The sequence below is a fragment of the Sinohyriopsis cumingii genome, chromosome 7 (assembly GCF_028554795.1).
Source record: "Sinohyriopsis cumingii isolate HCF-2022 chromosome 7, ASM2855479v2, whole genome shotgun sequence".
Classification (NCBI taxonomy): domain Eukaryota; kingdom Metazoa; phylum Mollusca; class Bivalvia; order Unionida; family Unionidae; genus Sinohyriopsis; species Sinohyriopsis cumingii.
The window spans coordinates 100,628,080-100,647,987 of NC_142967.1; the positions used below are offsets into that span (position 1 = coordinate 100,628,080).

General features: G+C 34.2%; 1 protein-coding gene across 1 annotated transcript; it reads right to left on the reverse strand.

Moving 5' to 3' along the window:
- Nucleotides 1–1,057: 1,057 nt before the first annotated feature.
- LOC149795822 (snake venom metalloproteinase H4-like) lies at nucleotides 1,058–19,800 on the reverse strand. The gene is made up of 13 exons (XM_089964142.1): nucleotides 18,795–19,800; nucleotides 15,296–15,376; nucleotides 14,760–14,898; nucleotides 13,346–13,484; nucleotides 12,855–12,930; nucleotides 11,659–11,745; nucleotides 10,926–11,074; nucleotides 10,438–10,463; nucleotides 9,286–9,397; nucleotides 6,393–6,548; nucleotides 5,581–5,722; nucleotides 4,044–4,151; nucleotides 1,058–1,623 (listed from the first exon to the last, which is right to left on the reverse strand). Exons 1-13 carry the CDS (start codon nucleotides 19,053–19,055, stop codon nucleotides 1,384–1,386), a joined length of 1,716 nt encoding a protein of 571 aa, XP_089820268.1. The 5' UTR covers nucleotides 19,056–19,800; the 3' UTR covers nucleotides 1,058–1,383.
- Nucleotides 19,801–19,908: the final 108 nt, after the last annotated feature.

Here is a 19,908-nt window from a genome sequence, read left to right on the forward strand (position 1 = left end):
AAAGCGACAAAAAAAGAGATAAAATATATGTTTCATATTTTGATAATAATTGGCAAGGATAATTATTTACAGATCTAGCGAGTACAGAAGCAAAAGCCTACTCTTGATACCTTAGTTATACGGGTCTTGAAACTATAATTATATGTGTATTATACTCCATGGGCGACTTCCAGTTCAATATATCAACTTGCTCTCAAAGTAAATAAGGTCCGAAGAACTTTATGTAAACTTTGTGAGTAATTAGGTAAAATTTACACATCCATAAACACCCAACCACGATCATTTAATCCTTATAATTCCAATTTACTTCCTTTCTAACCTCAGATCAGCATATTTAATCACCAAAACATTCACTTGTATGTGCATCGAAGTGTTCTGTCATTAGCCTCTTAACTGCGATAGACTACATAGCCCTATCTTCGCTAGCCAAGATCCGTCGATTCTTTATACAGTGATACGAGGTAGAATGTCATAGCGGGTCATGCCAGTGATATATTGTTATGATAATTATTTTAATATATAAACAATGGTTATTGCGGTTAAACTAGAAATATTCCACTTTTTTTAATCATGCTTGCGTATGGCACGTGTTGTTATAGCAACGTTGTTGTTACTTTCTCCGCATTTCGATCTTTCAAAAGCAAGATCGTGTCAATTTTTAGTGACATCCCTTGGTTGACATATCACACTGACCTTTAATAACAGCTGCTGTAAGATGTTGTCGAGGTGAAATGTAATAATTTCCGAAGACCGGCTTCTAAAGCCTGCCATATGTCTTCTTCGGCAAAATGGGTGAGTGTTGGAGTGTAGGAAGGTCAGTTTTTAGAAAAATGTGTAAACTTAATAACTTGCCACTGCTTTCATGTGCGATGATAGTATTACATTACTTACGGTATGTTATACAACAAGGATTGCAGACGTGTTACTGTCGGTGACGTAACGTAAAATGCGTGCTATGGAATATGCACGAATCTTGTATACATGTTATGATTAGGGTTATACGGCGGCGTCATACATCATTGCGCTTGGCTTTTACGTTTCCAAAACTTTATTCTGCTCTGCATAAAATATTTCCATACTTAGACATTCTCCACGGTTAAAGAAAAGCATGCGCTCTGGCACGGTTCACATCTAGAGATGTAATTTTCTACTTAGTAAATTGTTTATAATTCAATTATACGATTGACTTGCAAATGTGTTCGCATATACCAGTGAAGCTTTCCGTCTGTAATAATGCTTGGGACGAAATGTCCACAAAACGTAAGACTCTTCTCTCTAGGGGAATATAATTGTGCCTAGAACTTAAAACATATTTACATCACTAAAGCTCCATTCCAATGATGCATATAAGGCTTTACTGATCTGCGATACTTTTTTATCTAGCTATTGTGATTGTTGCATGAGCTGGCTTGATTGTTGTAGGAACTGTTCTTCTTGAAGAAGCCACCGTAGATGTTGTAGGAGCTGCTGTGGTTGTTGTGGGCGCTGTTGTGATTGTTGTAAAAGCCAGTATGGTTGTTCTCGCATTGAAGTATTACTTGCAGGAGCCAATGCTGATGTTGTAGGCCCTTGTGTAGTTGATTGGGGAATCAGTCTTTGTATGCATAAGCCTCGGAAACACCCCTGTTAAATTATCAATATACAATATATAATTATCTGCTTTTCTATCTCTTTCACTCTCTTTTTCTATCTGTTTGAATGTTAGTTTTCAATCGAATGCATACCTGTAAAATATTTTGTTTCTGGGGGTTCGTGTTGTAAATAGATCAAGCTCAACATGCATTCTACCTATTGGTCGGCAAATCTTATTTCCGTTTTTAGCGACAATAAGAATTGAGAAGGTAAATGGAGTAATATTTTGATTTCCAATACTGACCAGTTTACAATGCCACGCTACGTATGAAGTACTGATGACTCAAGTCATTTTAAACAAAATAGGTGTTGTCAACTGAGGTTAAAGAATGCGGGTAACCTTCTGTTTACTTCCAACTCAAGATGGCATTAAACATGAGATCCACATGAGATATTTCCGTATCGTCTATTTTTGCTGCATGTGACCAGGGCTGATATTATGTGCCATATTGTTGTTGGCTAATTCAAGCCTTCATAAATAGTGGCATTTAACAATTTGAGATAAATACTCTTTACACAGCAACTTAAATGTCACAAATTATGAAACTGACACTAAACTAAACACGGATGCAACTGAACAAGATATAATTTTACAGATTTTTTTCTTCTGTTTTTCTTTGGGATAAATGGCAGCCTTTACTAGGCCAACTTGATAATATATCAGTATTGATCCTGTCCCTTATATTTCATTTTGATTCTCATACGTTCGTCCGTGTTGCTGTCAGTATGTGATTTAATCATTCTCGTGTGTGTTCGGAAAGCATAAATTGTAGCTATCTATCGAGTTGTTTAAAGGTTTTCAAAGTCAACAAAAGAGACAGACACCGACAATCATTTTGTTTAAACTGCAATGACTGAACAATTTTCGAAAACACTTGTCGTTGGGTTTTCATACTCCTTATTCAATGTCACTTATGACATTCAAAGGCGGTTTTGAAATGTACTTGTCTAAAGCGGTCATACCGCTAATTATCACCATTTCTATGTTTTGATATTGTATTTATAACATTGGCGGTATTTTACTAGTAAATAAATTTGGCATTTAAGGTAGTCCTTTCTTGTCACATCTATCATCATCGTGTGAGTGTAATTTGAGCACCTTTAACCCAGGTGTATCACAGCGCTGTGAACTCTGGGACATGTTGCACTGATAATGACATATATAATTATAATAATCACAATACCATTCCTTTGAAAACAAAATAGTAGAGTTATGGCCCAATCAGATGGGATGGACTAGTGGGCCATTTGGCCCTGATCACATCTCCTAAGGGCATCAAAAAGCGTTGTTTTAATAAATAATTCTGAAAAAAATAAACATACTTCGTTTTCTACTTAGTTTTCTTTGAAATCTTTATATTTTAAATCGTATCGGCTTGTGTTGGCATTCCCAATTTCAAGATAACCAGGACCCACGGGCCTCACGCAGTCGAAGTGGCAGTGGGTTCTCTCAACCTCTGAAGGAGCCTGATACAGTTAACCAAACATGATTAAGACCTTTGGAAACCTTTTGTTATTTACGACTAACCTTATTGATATGCATGCGTTTTGTTGTGAACAACCATGTGATCTCAAGAATTGTGACATAGTGAAACCAAATTCACACACCAACCTAGAATTATCGTTGTGTATTTGATATAAGAAGTCTAAAATCTCCAATCTGCGCAAATTTTAGGACTTTTCAGATGCTCATTTATAAAAGGTGACACGGAAATTGTTTTAATAATTTTCTATATAATGATTATTTCTTGCTTTAATAAATGTTAAACTAAATATAGCTGAAGACAACGCAATTTCTTTTAAAACTTACAATCCTATATCAATGCGAATAATGAGCAATCAAGCGGAAAATAGAGCTTAAAAATCCAAACAGACATCACATTCGATATTGTATTTCTCAGACTTTCATTTGACTATTCTATGTTGACTATTCTAATTTATACGTCTATGGTAGCAGTGTACATACAGATAAACATCAAGTAATACAGTTAGACATACAAATCCATTGATATGTTCTATATCTTTTAAATGAAAAATTCGCCTTGTATAATTATGAAACCGTCAGATATTATAAACGCAATGTGACCGCAGAGTTGATAATTCTGATATATTCAAACAAAAAGACAAGTTAATATTTCCCCTTCCAGTTAAGACCTGTTTAGTTCCGGTTTTGTGAGAGAGTCTGAGTTTAGTCGGAGTAAATATATATCTTGGAAATCTTATTATGGCAGTATAGGGACATTTCGAGCAGGTATCCATGCCACGTTATTGGCATTCATTTTTAACTTATTTCAGTGCTAAGACCCCATACTAAAGGTTATATCAATGTTCCAAAATATTTTTTAAACTACTTTTTACATGGAAATATATTTTATTATCTAAGAATATAAACAAAACACAGTTATGCTTACCCCGTGCAGCAGCCCCGGGCATGGGGAATGGTCCAACACTTGGAACAGGGTCCCATTGCAACCCTTTGATGTCTGACATAGAATCCCCATGTAACACATGTCACCTCCCTATGAATTGAAATAAGTCAATTTACCGGAACGAAACTTCACCTGTTTCGTACATTCATTTATCTATCTATAAATATCTTGCATTCGTCTGTGACATCTCAAGATCTTACTCGCATACAAGAATATAGTGTTTACTGAAGAAAATTGAAATATTTCAGTACTTTCTGAAATAACATGTGCTTTATTGTTACAAACGGTCTACCGATTAAATATTATTTCATAAATACAGATATTAAAATCATCATCAATTACTTAATAATGTAAATAGTACCCTAAGGTGAATAAATTAAATTGTTGTTAACCGATTGTGTAGTGACTATTACATTGTTTTCCTATGTCATCTGCATTCATTCATATAAAAGTACAGGAACGAAATTACTTTCAGTAGGAAAGGGTACTCAGGTTTTGGGGTTTCTTTCTATTAATACATTTTAATGCTTTACGCAGTGGGAATAAGGAGACAAACCGTAATATGGACAATGCATCTTACAATGTACCAAACACTTATACCTTGTGAAAAATGGAGTCAGTCACCATGAAATAAAGCCATGAGGACCTATTCTAGAAATACACAATATACATTTATTTTTGTCTTCTCTTGTTCCTCCTGGTTTGAATGCTAGCAGCACATTATACCTAAAATAAAGTGGGCTTTAGCAGTGTAATTGGCCATTCATTTAATGTAGCTTTTGCAGGTATTCATGTTCAAATTATATATTAGACTAAATTATGATAAAGACTGCATTTACGCTGGGTATTGAATAATAATAATAATTCAACGGCTTCTCAGATGGTGTTGAGAACAATATAAACTGTCTGACCTGGAGCAGTCTGTATTGAATATGTCGTTTGGGTAACCTCTGAGTCGCTTTTTGAAGGGATATGAACATATGAGCAAGTACGTAACTATATTGGTGATGAAAAAAGCGGCACAAGTTCGATACATGTAATCGTTTTCAAAAATGCTTAAAAATCACAATAAAATCAAGAAGACGTAGCCTGAAAGAAATCCATTTGGACAGTAGAGTTCTGATCGAAGCTTGTTTTAAAATACCACAATGTTTGATGTTGCTGATGAATGTCGTACGTATACCTATTAGACCCTACGTATGTGTGCATGTACGGACAAGCGCCATCTGGTATCATATTTTCCCCACCATCACCGTCAACCTCATCATTATCATTATATGAAAACCAATTCCAAACAGACCAAAACAACAAAATCAGGAACAAAAGAAAAGTACAAAGAACATTCTACTAGGAGAAAAACAGTGCGAAACAAAAAAAATAAAAACTTGCGATAGCAAAAGGTTTAAAGGAAACAATAAGAGCAAGATAAATAAATAAGACAATAGAGGTAAAATGTTATAGTAAAACATAACATAAGATGAAAGTGTAGAAGAAATTAATGAAATAAAAACGGACATACCGCGTAGCATGCATATGATGCCGATCCAAAGGACAATTGACATTGCAGATCCAAACTGAGTACTTCGCCACCAATATGCTGTGTTCCGTAGGCTGTGTACTCAGCATCGGTGAAAGAATGCTGACATGTGCACCTATCTGTCCTATACATATAAGATATTTGTAAGGTCAAACTCTTGTTACAATATGCATTAAATTAATTTAATTCTTTTATTATTGCAATATATGCGTCAAAACAACGCACATTATTAAGTTCAGGTTGTATATCAGAAATACACAAAATTTGAAACATATAAATAGTATATCGAAATCAGATTAGCTTTAGCGTAAGTACATTATTTTGGACACTATTCAGTAACCGGCCTTTTATTATTTTTACTGCGATTACCAAGATATGTTCTGTTACTTTTAATTCAATACAGCTCAGAAATCAGCATTTTTTATTTATCCGCATGTAACAAACATAACCCAGCGAACATAGTTTGTCGAGATCTGATGTCGCGTGATTCGCCGACGAGTTTTTCTCCACCTCATGCATTAGACGTCATGAGTGCATACGTAAAGAGCCTTTTGAGACACGCCGAAAGCAGAATGTTGATCTTTGGGACATCAACGATTCTGAATCAGAATAAATTTTAAAACGATAACCTTCCTTTGATTGAAATGATACATAATCATTTGGATCATCTTGTCTTACTCTTGGTAATAAAGCACAATATTGTCCTCAAAGGCTTCTGAAACGTGCAATAGCATGTTTATTCGTTACGTCCTTAGCAGATTTGCAACACTTTTACATCAAAGAAGATAATTTACCCCAAGCTATGCAAAAAATTTGTCATAGACTGTATGTTGCAAGAGGAAAATGTGTGCTGGATTCTTAGTGCTGTTTCATTCGCTGCGTAAGGGGACACGACCATGCTGTATCCATACGAACAAGAACTACTTGCGGGCCCATGATCTGCTGAGAGGCTGAAATAAATAAATATTTTCCCTGCAATCTCAAATATGAGAACAAATGAAAATGGCAAATGAGACAATACACCTATCGTTCACAGCATTTATCATTTTGGAAACCCTAATTAAATCATTTAAATCAATTCGTTTAGGGGACAAATATGCAATCAAAACAATATATCGTGCATGTATTCCACAGCAATCTGTATATCCGATGTATGTCAAGGAAACATGTAGCTGTCTGAATACATTTAAAGTCATGAGATAATATATTGTTTGTGGAAACGAAAAGGTGCCAAGCATACCAAGTGCAAACAGTCAATAAATGGCAGAGTTCCATTTTGCTCTTTGATTTTGCTCAGGTATTTATCACACACTCTTTCTGTGTCTCTATCATCTTTATGAAAACCCCTAAAAGCAACCTATCCAGGATATTAAACCATTCTACAGATTGATTCGAAAACATATATTGTTCGCAATGTTTCAGCGCAGTATCACCTTGCACCTTGCATTAATAATTAGCAAGTTCCACCTGGCCTTCGCCACCCTTCATCGGTTATCTTGCTTAATTCAAAATTCAGTGAACCGCTTCTAACTTCAGGTTTGGGCTTGTATGAATCATTACATAATAACTATTGCACTGATACGCTTGTCTAGCACTGAGGTAGATGATTTACTACTGACTATATAGTACGGTAGATATTCGTAAACAACTTGTACACATCTAAATTGTTTAGTTCTTCACTATATTCCTGTGATACGTTTCTTATAACGAAAGGTTAATACTTTAGAAAGAAGATATTCGAATTTATTTTTAAAATATTAATCAGCACTCATGCTATATTGAGTACATTGACACGCTGTTATACTACAAAAATAATTTGACATTATGCTTGAGTTTGTTACATTCATTACAGGTCATGTTTTCTCATACCTTCTTTAATACAAAGCTTGGTTTCAAGTTCTAAGTATGACAGTATATTTATTAAATTTCTGTATTTACAGGTTAGTGACATATATGTTCGGCGCATGTATCATCGGGCTCTAACACGAGATATCTTTTCAGGCTCTTGTGGCCAACAGTTCCTATGTTATGTCCTATCTCCTATATTGCAATATACATTGCTGCTCAACCTAACATGTTCCAGGAGTTTTTATTCGTGCTATAATATGACTTGAGCAGTATCTATTATTAGAAATGCATGTGCTACTTGAGTATAAGCTCATTGGTGGATTAAAAAGGCCTTATTGTAAATGTTGTGGTAAATAATTTATAACACATTGATCTCCCAAACAGATTAATGCTTTTAAAATCTAGGCTTCAAACTAATATTTAAAACTTTTTTAACAAATGTTCCTATAATTAAAATATTGTTAGTTGAATGTCCTCATGAAAGATTTAGTGATTTTTATCATGTAGGGTACGTTTTACAATATATTATCCTTAGTAGAAGAAACGAATGTTCCACAGTCGAGCAAGTGTGTGCTTGTTTCTGTGCGTGTATGTGATGGGGTGCATTTGTTTTGATTTGACTTGTGCAAAATATAAATGCGTGATTTCTGCTTATTATTGAAAATGTACGTGAAAATTATCATTATCGTACTTTGTGGTAACTGATGTATGTACTTGCTGTCTGGAAATACCAAAATAATGAGCATATACCTTGATGTATTTAAATGTTTGCCGTAGGCCTAGGGAGAGAAATTGTACCTTCTGTTTCCACCCTCAGGCTCAAAGTCTTCTTTCGAGTCGTGGCAAAGGTTTACATTGAACCAACTGTGTATGATCCCTATCTTTAAAGTGATAGTATTTTAATGATTCTGTAGGGATGACATCTGCTGCAACAATCCATGTTTACTGAGCGGATCTTTAAGACAATCCCATTACCTTTATATTTTATCAACCTGGTTCTACGTAGTGCTTTAAAGTCTTAAAGAAACCGGGCCAAAACTAATGTGACTGTTACTTTTGATTTGCGTTGAAGAGTCAAAAATAAAATGGAATTGTTTAAATACTCTTAATAACCACAACTGCATTGAAAAGAATAAAACTGCTCAAACGTCAGCAAGAAGTATATGGCATCTGGGACAACAAATATGTATTTAAGCTTACCATAAATCGACTTGACCAAACCTCTGTTAGGAATTTTGTCATAAGTTAAACGTCCATTAAACAGCATGAACCTTTCTCGGTACATTTAACAAGATCAAGTTATAATGCGTAATGTGTGAAACATTTTTTAATTTTGAATTTCTTACCAAGCTACGAATCTATGGAAAGATGGAGAGAGGAATCTGATTCCTTGGGTGTCAGTGTAATAGCATTACTTGGAGATATATAGTTGGTATTTTACAAAAATGCTAACTAATCTTTCATTTACATTTCTTTCACCATTAACTTTGAAAACAATATCCATTTTTAAAGATTAAATAGGAAAATCTTCCAATCTTCCACCTGCAGTCATCCTCAGGGCTAGATTAATTGGTTTTCTTGATGTGTAATGTCTGATTTCAGTTTCGTTATGAACTTGAATGTGAAAAGTAATATCCTAGGGTTTGTTTTGCTGGTAAAGGAGTGTGGTAAGAAAGACACTTGCTTCCATATTCGCGAAAAAGAAATAAAACACTCTGTAATATAGATTTGTACTTGAAAGCATTTATAAGAAACAACAATAACATCAAACATCCCATTATATTCGCAAGACGCTATTACTTTGCAATTTATGCAATAAGTTCTGTTCAAAATACTTACAAATGACCCAGCTCAACAACAGCATCCAGTGGAGTACGGTAACCTCTGTCTTCTATAATGGAAGCATGATAATAGGAATCAGGAAAACACGCAGCCGACAACCAGGTTCTACCTGTAATGCAAGAATGTTCGCATAAAGTATACGGTATGAAATATGTCTAAGTGTGCTATATGATTTATCCTCGCATATCACTTATACAGACAAATATCAGACAAAGAACGAAGTAACAGATTCCTAAACATTTTTCTCAAAACGATATTTTTATTCAAGTACCAATCCCTGGACACACCCATCCTCACCAAACTGATCCCATGAACTGTGTGAAGAGAAAGTGGGGAGGGTGACTTTACCGTTGAAAATTAATTTCCTTTTACTCCGATCTAACCTGCACTACTTTCCACAGAACATCCTTTCGAATCCGATAATATTTGGACAATGGCATGCCTTATGGAAATAACACAAGCGAATTTCAAGGTTTGTTTGGTTCAAAGGGATGGTGTATCAATCATGTATTAATCATTAAAAATTCTCCCTTTGTCGTATTTTCATAAATTATACATACAGCCCATGGTTCCATAAGCTAAGTGTACCGATATCGTCCAACCTCATGAAATCGGTCATGTCTTGCAGAGGCTTGCAAATGGCCAAACCTGAGTAACGTAACTGATGGGTCGCTTAATTGGTGTTTGACAACTCGTCAATATACGAATTTATATCATGATGATATATTGCTATTATAAAAGAAGATGGCAATGACTCGCCGTGTTTACATATAGGTATTGCCTCGAAAACACCCAGAGGCGGCAGGCCAGATCCAGAACGGATTCGAACCTACACCAACACCATATGTCCGTTACACTAATGAGTTGACCTGTGGCTGTATGTAATTAGTTAAGTATGATCACATTTTAACATGGTCGAAATACAATTGTTAAATACTGAGTTGCGGTGGCGTATAGAAAAGATATCTTGAGTTTTTAAAAGAAAATATGCTTGTCCGAATTATTTAGCCAATAACATATACCTGATATCTACATATTTCATGTGCTTTATTCGTCATATTGTTTAAAAGATACAATATATTTTAAACTATAGAATATAGATTCTTAACGATATTAACGTAATGAAAACGTGGCAATATTGATACCCACCCACTCCAGTTCCTTGAAATTTCTTTCTGTAAAGAAATAAAGGAAAAATGTCTACAGGAAACAGTATTTTCTACTATTTTATTTTTTCAAGGCTATTTTATTGTGGATGTACCTAAAGAAGAAATTTAGTTTTGAATTTGTCAAAGCTGAAGGCCTATTATATTGGCTGAAATATGACAAATATAACACAAAGGACGTCTACATAAATTATTCAGTTAATTTGAGACTTAATCACAGTAAATGAAAACGTATATCAAAATATAATAATAAATTGCGAGAGTTTGTGCACTGCTTCTAGATTGTGATATTTAAAAAATTCAAAAGGTATAAATGATACAGAATATTTGCAAATGCGAATTAAAAAACCTTCTGCCAGAGTCAGGTAAATGACTCTTGAATGGCACCAATCAGATTGATTGTTATGATTAATTTTGTCTAGTTGTCTATGAAGCACATGAAATTCAACAATATCCAGTTTAGATACTAACTTAGTCATTGCCATGGCATGGTCATAATGGAGGTTGTTAGCAATTCTGTAGTTCATTTGCCAAGTCGAAAAGTTATTCAAAGCTTTGGATGAATTCAGGTTTCCGCTGAAATCTTCGGCGTCATATGACCATGGTGCACTGGAAGCATCCTGATAAACAAAAGCACCTTACATGTATCATCACCGTCATGACCTTAATAATTGCAATAAATATTTAGTAAATTAATGTAGTGATAGACGCAATTATGCACCAAAACAAAACATCGTTATAATGAAATTAAAAATAACCAAATTTACTGATCCAGATATGCAAATTTTCCACTTCCCCCTCTCTTTCTGGTATGTACAAGACGTTGAAACATATTTTTAATCTACAGATTACAGTTCTATCGATTGACGTGTTTGTATAATCAGAAATATTCGTGGAAATACATTTTCTTCATTTGGAGGCAAATGAATGATTTCGTGGGATTATAGCATTAACCTTAGATTCCAACAAATATTATTTTTCTTGTGAACTTAATTTTCATGAAAATTATCTACCATAGGAATTCTTGCACGTATATTTCTAAAGATGTAATATAGATAAATATACATGATACATCACTAAATACAAATACCGATTAGAAAAATGCATACCTACAAATATGAAAGAAAGAACCAAGTTCACAAACAGAAGAGAAAGACATATGGATTTTGAAGAAGAAAAAAAATGGGCAGAAATTATAACTTACCAAGGCGAAATGAAGCCCCTTTAAGTATAGTCGAATATCAATTCCCAAGGTGCTAGCATATTTCACTTGTTGATATTCAAGATCCATCTTGCAATGTCAGCACATCAAAGAAAAAGACATTAGAAACTGATGTAAGCTGTATATCCGAAAATATATGATCAAACATCACTGATAAATTTTCTAAATTAATTTGTATTTCATAAATAAAGGCATACAAAAAGCAGTCAACATACCTGCCAATAAAAGCATAATATAATGGCAGATAGAAAGATTGATAATGAAACTGTTAAACAGTGGCAGACAGGAAGAGCGGCAATAAGTGACATTATAAGTGTAATAAAGTGGCATACAGCAAGAGAGGCAATACGAGAAAATGAAAGCGTAGTACAGTTGCAGACAAGAAGGGAAGCATTACTTGATAACAAAAGTGTAATACAATAGCAGATACGAAGAGACGCAAAAGTGGATATTTTATTACATCGAATCAATTTCGAGGTAACAGCAAAAGTAACGAGAACTGACTGAAAATTGTGCTTTTATTTTGAAGTACAAATTTCAAACCACGATTAGCCTTGGAACATGACCTGTATGGCAGCGTGAAGTCGAACAAGATTTTCACGAGTTAGAAGCTAGGACATTTCTATTCAGGAGATAAAAGAAACTCCGACTTGGGTCTCGTGCTTTGCGGATCAGACTGTCTCCAATATCTTAAATCGGAAATGTAAATTTTTGTATCGTAGAAACAATAGAATTACCAGCCCGTGGGCGAATATAATTTAAGCTAAAAACAACACTAACTATCTGGGTAGTTCTGTTAAGAAAGTGATTTGACCCATCATCCACATATCTATAAGTCAGACTTCCAAGAAAAACGTTACGGTATGTTTCGTAGGAAAACATCAGTCGATGAAAAGCAAGCAAGTCGAATCTAAGAAACCATGTTCCGCTATGTGATACAGACATGCTGCCAAACTGAGTTTGTTTTGCAATCTGAGAAAACCAGGCAATAACAAGATTTTTCATGAGTGCGTAAAATTACGTCGTTTATAAGTTAATAAGTTTTCAAATCATTACCTATTTCTGGACAACACATTAGAAAATAACACCTAACATCTCCGCGGCGATTATGTTTTCAATAGACAATTAGTAATTATAACAATTTTAGCGTTATCCACAAAGCAACTAGCATGAATTACCTCATTACTGATTATTGCGTAGTACTGTTGCATCATCGCCAAGGCTCTGGTCATGTTGCCATACAAAGCAAGAAACCTACGAATTATGAATATAGTATATATACTCAACATGGTTACATGCAGCATACAATAAGAACTGTCATTGTTTTCCACAGACCAATGAAAAACTACCATATACCAAGTGAATCATGACTTACAGAGTGTGAATCCTTCCATATCAATTTAACTTCTTGGTAATATTGTAATTATAACTTTACAATTGTCTTCTTTTTCTAAATATTAATAATAATAATAATAATAATAATAATAGGAGTAACAATAATAATAGGAATAATAATAAGAATAATAACAGCAGATACTAATAATGATACAAGCAAAACAAAACGTGTCATTTTCGTTCGTTATATTTTCCTTCATTTTCTCTGATAAAAATAAATTATTTAGCTATATTTCAAAATGTTCTATATGCGAGGGATTGTGCATAGTAATACCTTTTGTAGATTGATTCATCTGTGAATATGTAAAGTTCAATTATATCTATCGATACCGTTTTTTTCACTCTACCAGGTTTGTCATCAGTACCGGAGATTTTATTCTGGTTTCCAGATTTGTAACCCGATGGTTGAAGCTCTAAAATAATATTAATAAATATATATAATTGTCATTAATTTTATTGCGGCGACCTAAACGATCTTACATTCCCTCCTGACGTTGTTTATTCTCTTGTTATAGAGTTTAGTCCTGTCTATATCTGTTTTCTAATGATTACGAGTAAGTACCTTATACAGTACAGACGGTACTCTGTTGCTGTATTCATTTAAATAAACAGGCTTGCCTATAATGAATTCGCTTGATACAGGTATGGAAAGGAATACATCTCTAGATCACTACTTATCAAGCTGTGTTGACAACTTCTGGTGCATCCAAATATGTTGATTTTGTGCATAAGATTTGTAGTACATGAACCAAATATTTAGTATGATTATTGTCTAATTTAGTTTGCTCTTAATTTGTTTTTAAGATTAACGAAGTGAGTTTTAATTATGATATAGTAACATGCGAAGCTATAGAAGTGTTAAATGCAACTATAGCTGCAATAACGAATGTGCAGTAAATCATGTTGAATCTATTAAATCAGACGGTTTTGTGTGAAATTGGCTGTCATGCGAGCAAACGAAAGACATTGTACTACATGCAGTAACGTTAAGAGCTGTAGTAATAGTTTTAATAATATATTCATGGTTTAGTTTCGCCATTACTTAATCGCAAGGTACGTGATGGTTTAGGCTGAGACTTTATTAAATGTGTATAAAATTATAATAATGGAGAATGTTATGAAAGCAAACGTTATTTCGTGAACATGCTGAATGAATACTACCATAACAAATATGATGCAAATAGGATGGACTTGGTACATACTTTGTCAAATTATAGATCAACTATACATAAGTGTAAATATAATCATAACAGAGAATTAACGACCACGTTTGTTCTGAGCTGGCTGACTAAGGGACTAATAATGCATCAGTGACGGCGCCCTACACGTACTTAATAATAGAAGGTAGGATGCATATTTACTTAATTTTATTAAATATCTATCTTCCACCTATAACTGGCAATCCATGTACACCCAAAGGCATGTAAGCCATTTACAACATATAGCAATCTATGTATATAGTAAACATCTCAGGTAAATTGGGTTGAAAGCACTTGCCTAAATGCTTTCTTCACATAGTTTTAATAAGCTGAATTTCAAGCAAAAACTGCGAAACTAAGGATGGAAGTAAAGGGAACGGATGATTATGTCTGTGGAAATATTTCAAAACAAATGGCACAGTTTTCATTGTTAGAGAAGACATTACATACACAATGTAATCAAAACGTTGTAATATTGATCAAAACTACCAGGTATCTGCTGTGAATCTCCGTGCATGTCGGCGTCCCTCTTATCTAGACGTATTTCAGTCACAAAGTGTTCTGCTTCTGATAGTTCGCCGGTTGACTCAAGTTTATATTTTTTGCCATTTAACATATACGTGCCATCCTAAAAGAATCATATGATATTACGTTAAAATAACAATTATGAATACAACGTATAATGTTGTGTTATGGCATTAAACTACAGTTAATACGAAAAGTGCTATTAAAATGTTATTCGGACTTGAAGTGAAACGTACAGATTTTGAGGGGAAGCATTTTATGCAGTCGCCTTCTTTCTAAGTAGATATTTAGATGAAGCATTCTTCTTTCGACAAAATAATCGAGATGCGTCTTTGTCATAATGATTTAAGATTCTCAGATTTGCTATAAGATGTTTTTGTTATTATATTTCGATGGTTCATCTGGCGGAGGCATTTGATTTTCCTTTTTATCTGTTTGTGTGTTTGTTGTTGTTGTTGTACTTGTCTTTATTTTCCTCATTACTCTTAGATAGATATTACCAGCTGACACATCCTTCCTAGTCTGTCACATTTTACCATCACCGCAGCTTTTGTCTTTGTATCCTGGTAATAACCATACATCTGTAACAAACAATTTTAGGCGTTAATATTGTTGATCAAACCCTTATTGCTTTATCGTATTTAATTCCTAAACAGATGCGACCGGCACTATCTCCCTGGAATATTAAGTAGATGAAACAGCGTCCTGACCTGTGCAATATGTGAAGGCAAATCTAGCATGTCTAAGCTTCAGTTTCAGATATATAGTTTACAGCTCTCAGCCAATCATAAGCGATCTTCAAACATAATGTCAGTTGTGAATGGTTGAAACAAAATCTCAGAATCAAACTCAAGCTTTAGAGTTTGTGATTACCGAGTATTTTTATTTGCTGAATGCAGCGCGCAATAAATGCATTAACAATTCGTATACATAGAGGCGTTGAAAACTCGTCTCTTGCAAATCAGCTTTTTCATTTCAAACTGTCACTAAATCAATGTGGTTTTTTTAATATTATGAAGTGAACAGTGTCAACAACGTAAGGTTTGAGAACAATACCATTGTTTTCACATATGGTGGATTTAAATTGTATTACTAAGTTTGTCGAAATGAACCACTTAATGTTTGCAGTAATCTAATGGTCAAATTTTGGTTTAAAAATGTCACATTGAAAAGGCTCTAAAAAAACACCAAAACGAATGATATTGTACAAAAGTTATTTATAATCTGCACATTATTTGGTAAGACTAAACAATACCATTTCGAAACCTTTTGACTGACAAATTTATTGAATTGCAATAATGAATTCCCATCTCCTAACCCACATGCACCACAATGCACGTTCTAAATTGCTGTTCGGAAAATAAAAATAGAAAAATTGTCACACTAACACACTTCCCTTAAAAACAAGATAAAGACCAGTGGAAACAATCCCTTACAACTCAGTGCAATAAAAACAAGAACCCACTGCAATATTCCCTTTATCACTGTATGCAATCAAAATATCATTGATACACTTCCATTAATAATGAAACACACACACACAAAGTGAAAGAAAGCAACCAGTTGTGTCAGAAAGGCTATAGGAAGGATATTACATGTTCTGTGGACCTCGTGTCACAGTCAGACATTAGTAACTAATCACCGATACCGATAGTAGTTTTCAATGCACGACAGTTGCTTTCCATCGCTCGTTTTTACCTCACTTGAAATACGTAGGTCAGCAAGTTAAAATATAACATGCAATTCTGAAGTCTTATTAAATGAATTAGAACCCGGATTGTTTTGATCCTATTAAAACAAATGTATACACTTATAACTTTTTTAACTGCTGAATTCTTGCAACAAACCACCCCTTCCTGCCTGCGTGCAGAATACGTTTGGTAAGGAGAGACGAGACATTTGCATCTAACGTTCATAACCTGTAACCTTGTTCAGACGTTAATTAAAGACCCAAACCATGCGCCAATTGATACCATCTTGTCAACATCGCCCCTTCGGATATAAAAGTCCTGCTCTAAAAAGCAAAACAAACTATCGTTTTCTAATTATGGTCAAAACCACTGCAATGTGTCATACTTGGTTATTTAATTAGTATATCAGCGTGGAATATTTGTATAAATCGGAATATTGAGCAATATTTCATTAAGTCTATATAATTACGATCACTAACGAAAGATGAATGATAGAAAGAATGAAGAAGCAGATTAAAGTAAACTGGCAAAGTGCAGATATTGGATAAAAACAATGAACACTTGCAATAGAAGAGTGTAATAATTCACTGATTTATCATCAAAGTGTATACTGTTTTTTTTAGAGATATATGTTCAATAGCATCATGCGATAAATATATAAACTAAACCATTGCTTTTAGATGCAGTCAAAAAAATGGCAAACTTTTTGCAGTACGAATTAATTTCAATCAATCACAATGAATATATACTAAGAGAATCTATGCTGGGGTGTTCACCGAGAGAAAGCAATCCCAGTCATGGGGTTACATTATTTATGTCACTACGAGGTTCTGGCGAGCGGTGGGGCGACAAGACAAGTTAACCCAGCAATTAAGATTTTCTTGTCTTAGTACTAACAGCGACACAGTTTATTTTCCTCATCCAATTTTGTTTTCATTTAAATTGTTAGCAGATTCGAAAATCAGTATTCATCAGGTATTATTTTCCCTTCTCTCTCTGCATGAAGGTAATCAGGTTCTGCGCTTCTTTATGATAATTAGAATACTTATCTAAGTTGAATCTAACTATATACTGCCTTTAGAAAAGGAACACAAAAACTAAGAGAAAAAGCAAGTATCGCATAATGAGCGTCTCGAGCCACTTGCTTTTATGCTTGATAGAATATGGCTTTTTGTAGTCAGAGATGTATATTGAAATTTTCAGGCCAGCGTTATTAAATCTAGCTAAAAGGTATCTAATTTCACGTGAAGTATTTAAAGCTGATAAGATAGTTTTAGCTAGGTTAAATGTAGCTGTCCTGAAAATGTATTAAATTACAGATAGGATATAATTCACCATGCTGTGTGTAGTTTCTAGCATAATACCAAATAACTCAGCCTCGTGCGCGTCTGTATGCCTCTCTTGTATTGTATGATGTGTTATCAAAGTTGGAGAAACCTGAAGTTGGTTTATGACTGATTTTATTTAAATAGCTTGATTTGTGGAGGACAAAGGCAGACGTTGACAGCCTTACAAGGTTTATATTTACAAATTTACCTTCTGTATTGAATGGCGATTTAGCAATAAAACAAGTATTGCATTTCGGTTATTAGTAACCTTCTAGTAGTATGTTTTGTTTCACCAGTATGCAAAGTGCCCAAGTGCCATGTAGTACATGGAATGTAGTGGCTGTATTCTACAATGTAAGACATTGCATATGTTAATTTTTTTTAGTGCCTGATGCTCAAGACATTAATATCAGCGTCGAGGTCTTACATGTAGAACTCGCAGTGGTTGGTACTTTTCAGTTGGATGGTTTCAATAATATAGTACCTGTTCGAACTCTGATACGCTAATTTGTTTTCTGCAGATGTTTAGTTATGTTTATGGTATATTCTCTTGTATATTACAGAGTTTTTTTGACATCTGAATTAATCAGTGAATCGTTTTTGTTTGACATGTTGTGTATGGGCGAGAGCACACGACAAAAGATCCGTACAGTTTACATGTATTATGTATTTCGTAGCTGTATATAAAACTTCTGAATACGTTTTAACTCAAAGCATTCCATTTTCCATGGAACATTGAAAATATATATATGTACAAATGGCACACGGTGCCAATAAATTTATGTTGGATAAAACTTCCATGATAAGCACGTGGCTCGTGTAATGTCACAATCTTCGTTGCATGATTAGTTATGAGAAATGTTCCAGTTATTATGCTTTCATATCTGTCAGGCAAAATAAAATGTCAGCCGATTGTTTTACAGAAATATTGTTTTGATTTTCCTTCTATTCCCCTTTTATTTTCTGTTACATGAACTCACCTCTTTATCATGTTTAGGCGTTTCCATCAGCTTTGTGACACCATTCTCAGTCACGTGTACACTCACATCATCCCTGATAAGGTTGTTCAGGTGAAGATCAAGTACAACAGTTTCTCCGTTTAGTCTAAATATAAACCTTTTATTTGCAGGCATCCCAGAGCTTCTGACGGTTCTGTCCCCTGGCTCCTCGATTGACATTTCTCTTAATGTTACTATTGCATTAGTAAAACAAAATAAAATACATATAGTCATTATTATCATCACGACGGCGATGATTATGATGATGGTGGCGATCACCGGCAGTGAAGACAATGCTGTGGTGTGATGATGATGATGGTGATGGCAGTAATAACGACGCCGTGGTGGTGAAGATGATCAGCCATGCAATATATTTTCATTAGTATAGAGAAGAAAATTAACTCGACTGGTATTGAAAGTGTTATGCATATATTTTTTTAAACTCCTGGTACATGATTTTGTTTATTTTTTATAATTCTTATTCATGCCTGCCATGTGTACAGAATATCTTATGCTAAGGTTGGCCTACGTGATATGAATATGTTAAGAGAATAGTATTATACCGGATTTATAAACAGATGAATACGTATGTGATGACAAGTAGTAATAATAATCTTAATAATAAGACTTACAATTACACCTATGGCGTAGTTCCTCAGTACCTGATGGGATATCGATGTTTCCAGAATAATTGTGTGGCTTCCTATTGGTTGTGCGAGGTCACGTACATATTCTCATTTGACGCAAAATCAATAGTGTATGATGTAACATGGGGTCTATTGTCAAGTAATGTTGCAATATAAGATGGATGAGAAGAGGAAGTTAAGCAGGCGGAGTCATTTCGAAGTTTGGAGTCACTGATGCCTATTGTGTTCCTGTTGTTAAGCCTATAGACGTGTTTGATGTTGTACGTAGATATTTTTCGAGAGGAAAAACATTTATTTGTACCGTTCAGCAATAGAAGGTGATCATTATTTTGACTATAATATTATTCTGGAAGTATCATACATTATTCAAAAGAATTCTGAACAACTCCATTTTAAAATTTCATTTGGAACTTTCCTAGACCTTTATTGGGACTAGTTGTGATTTACTT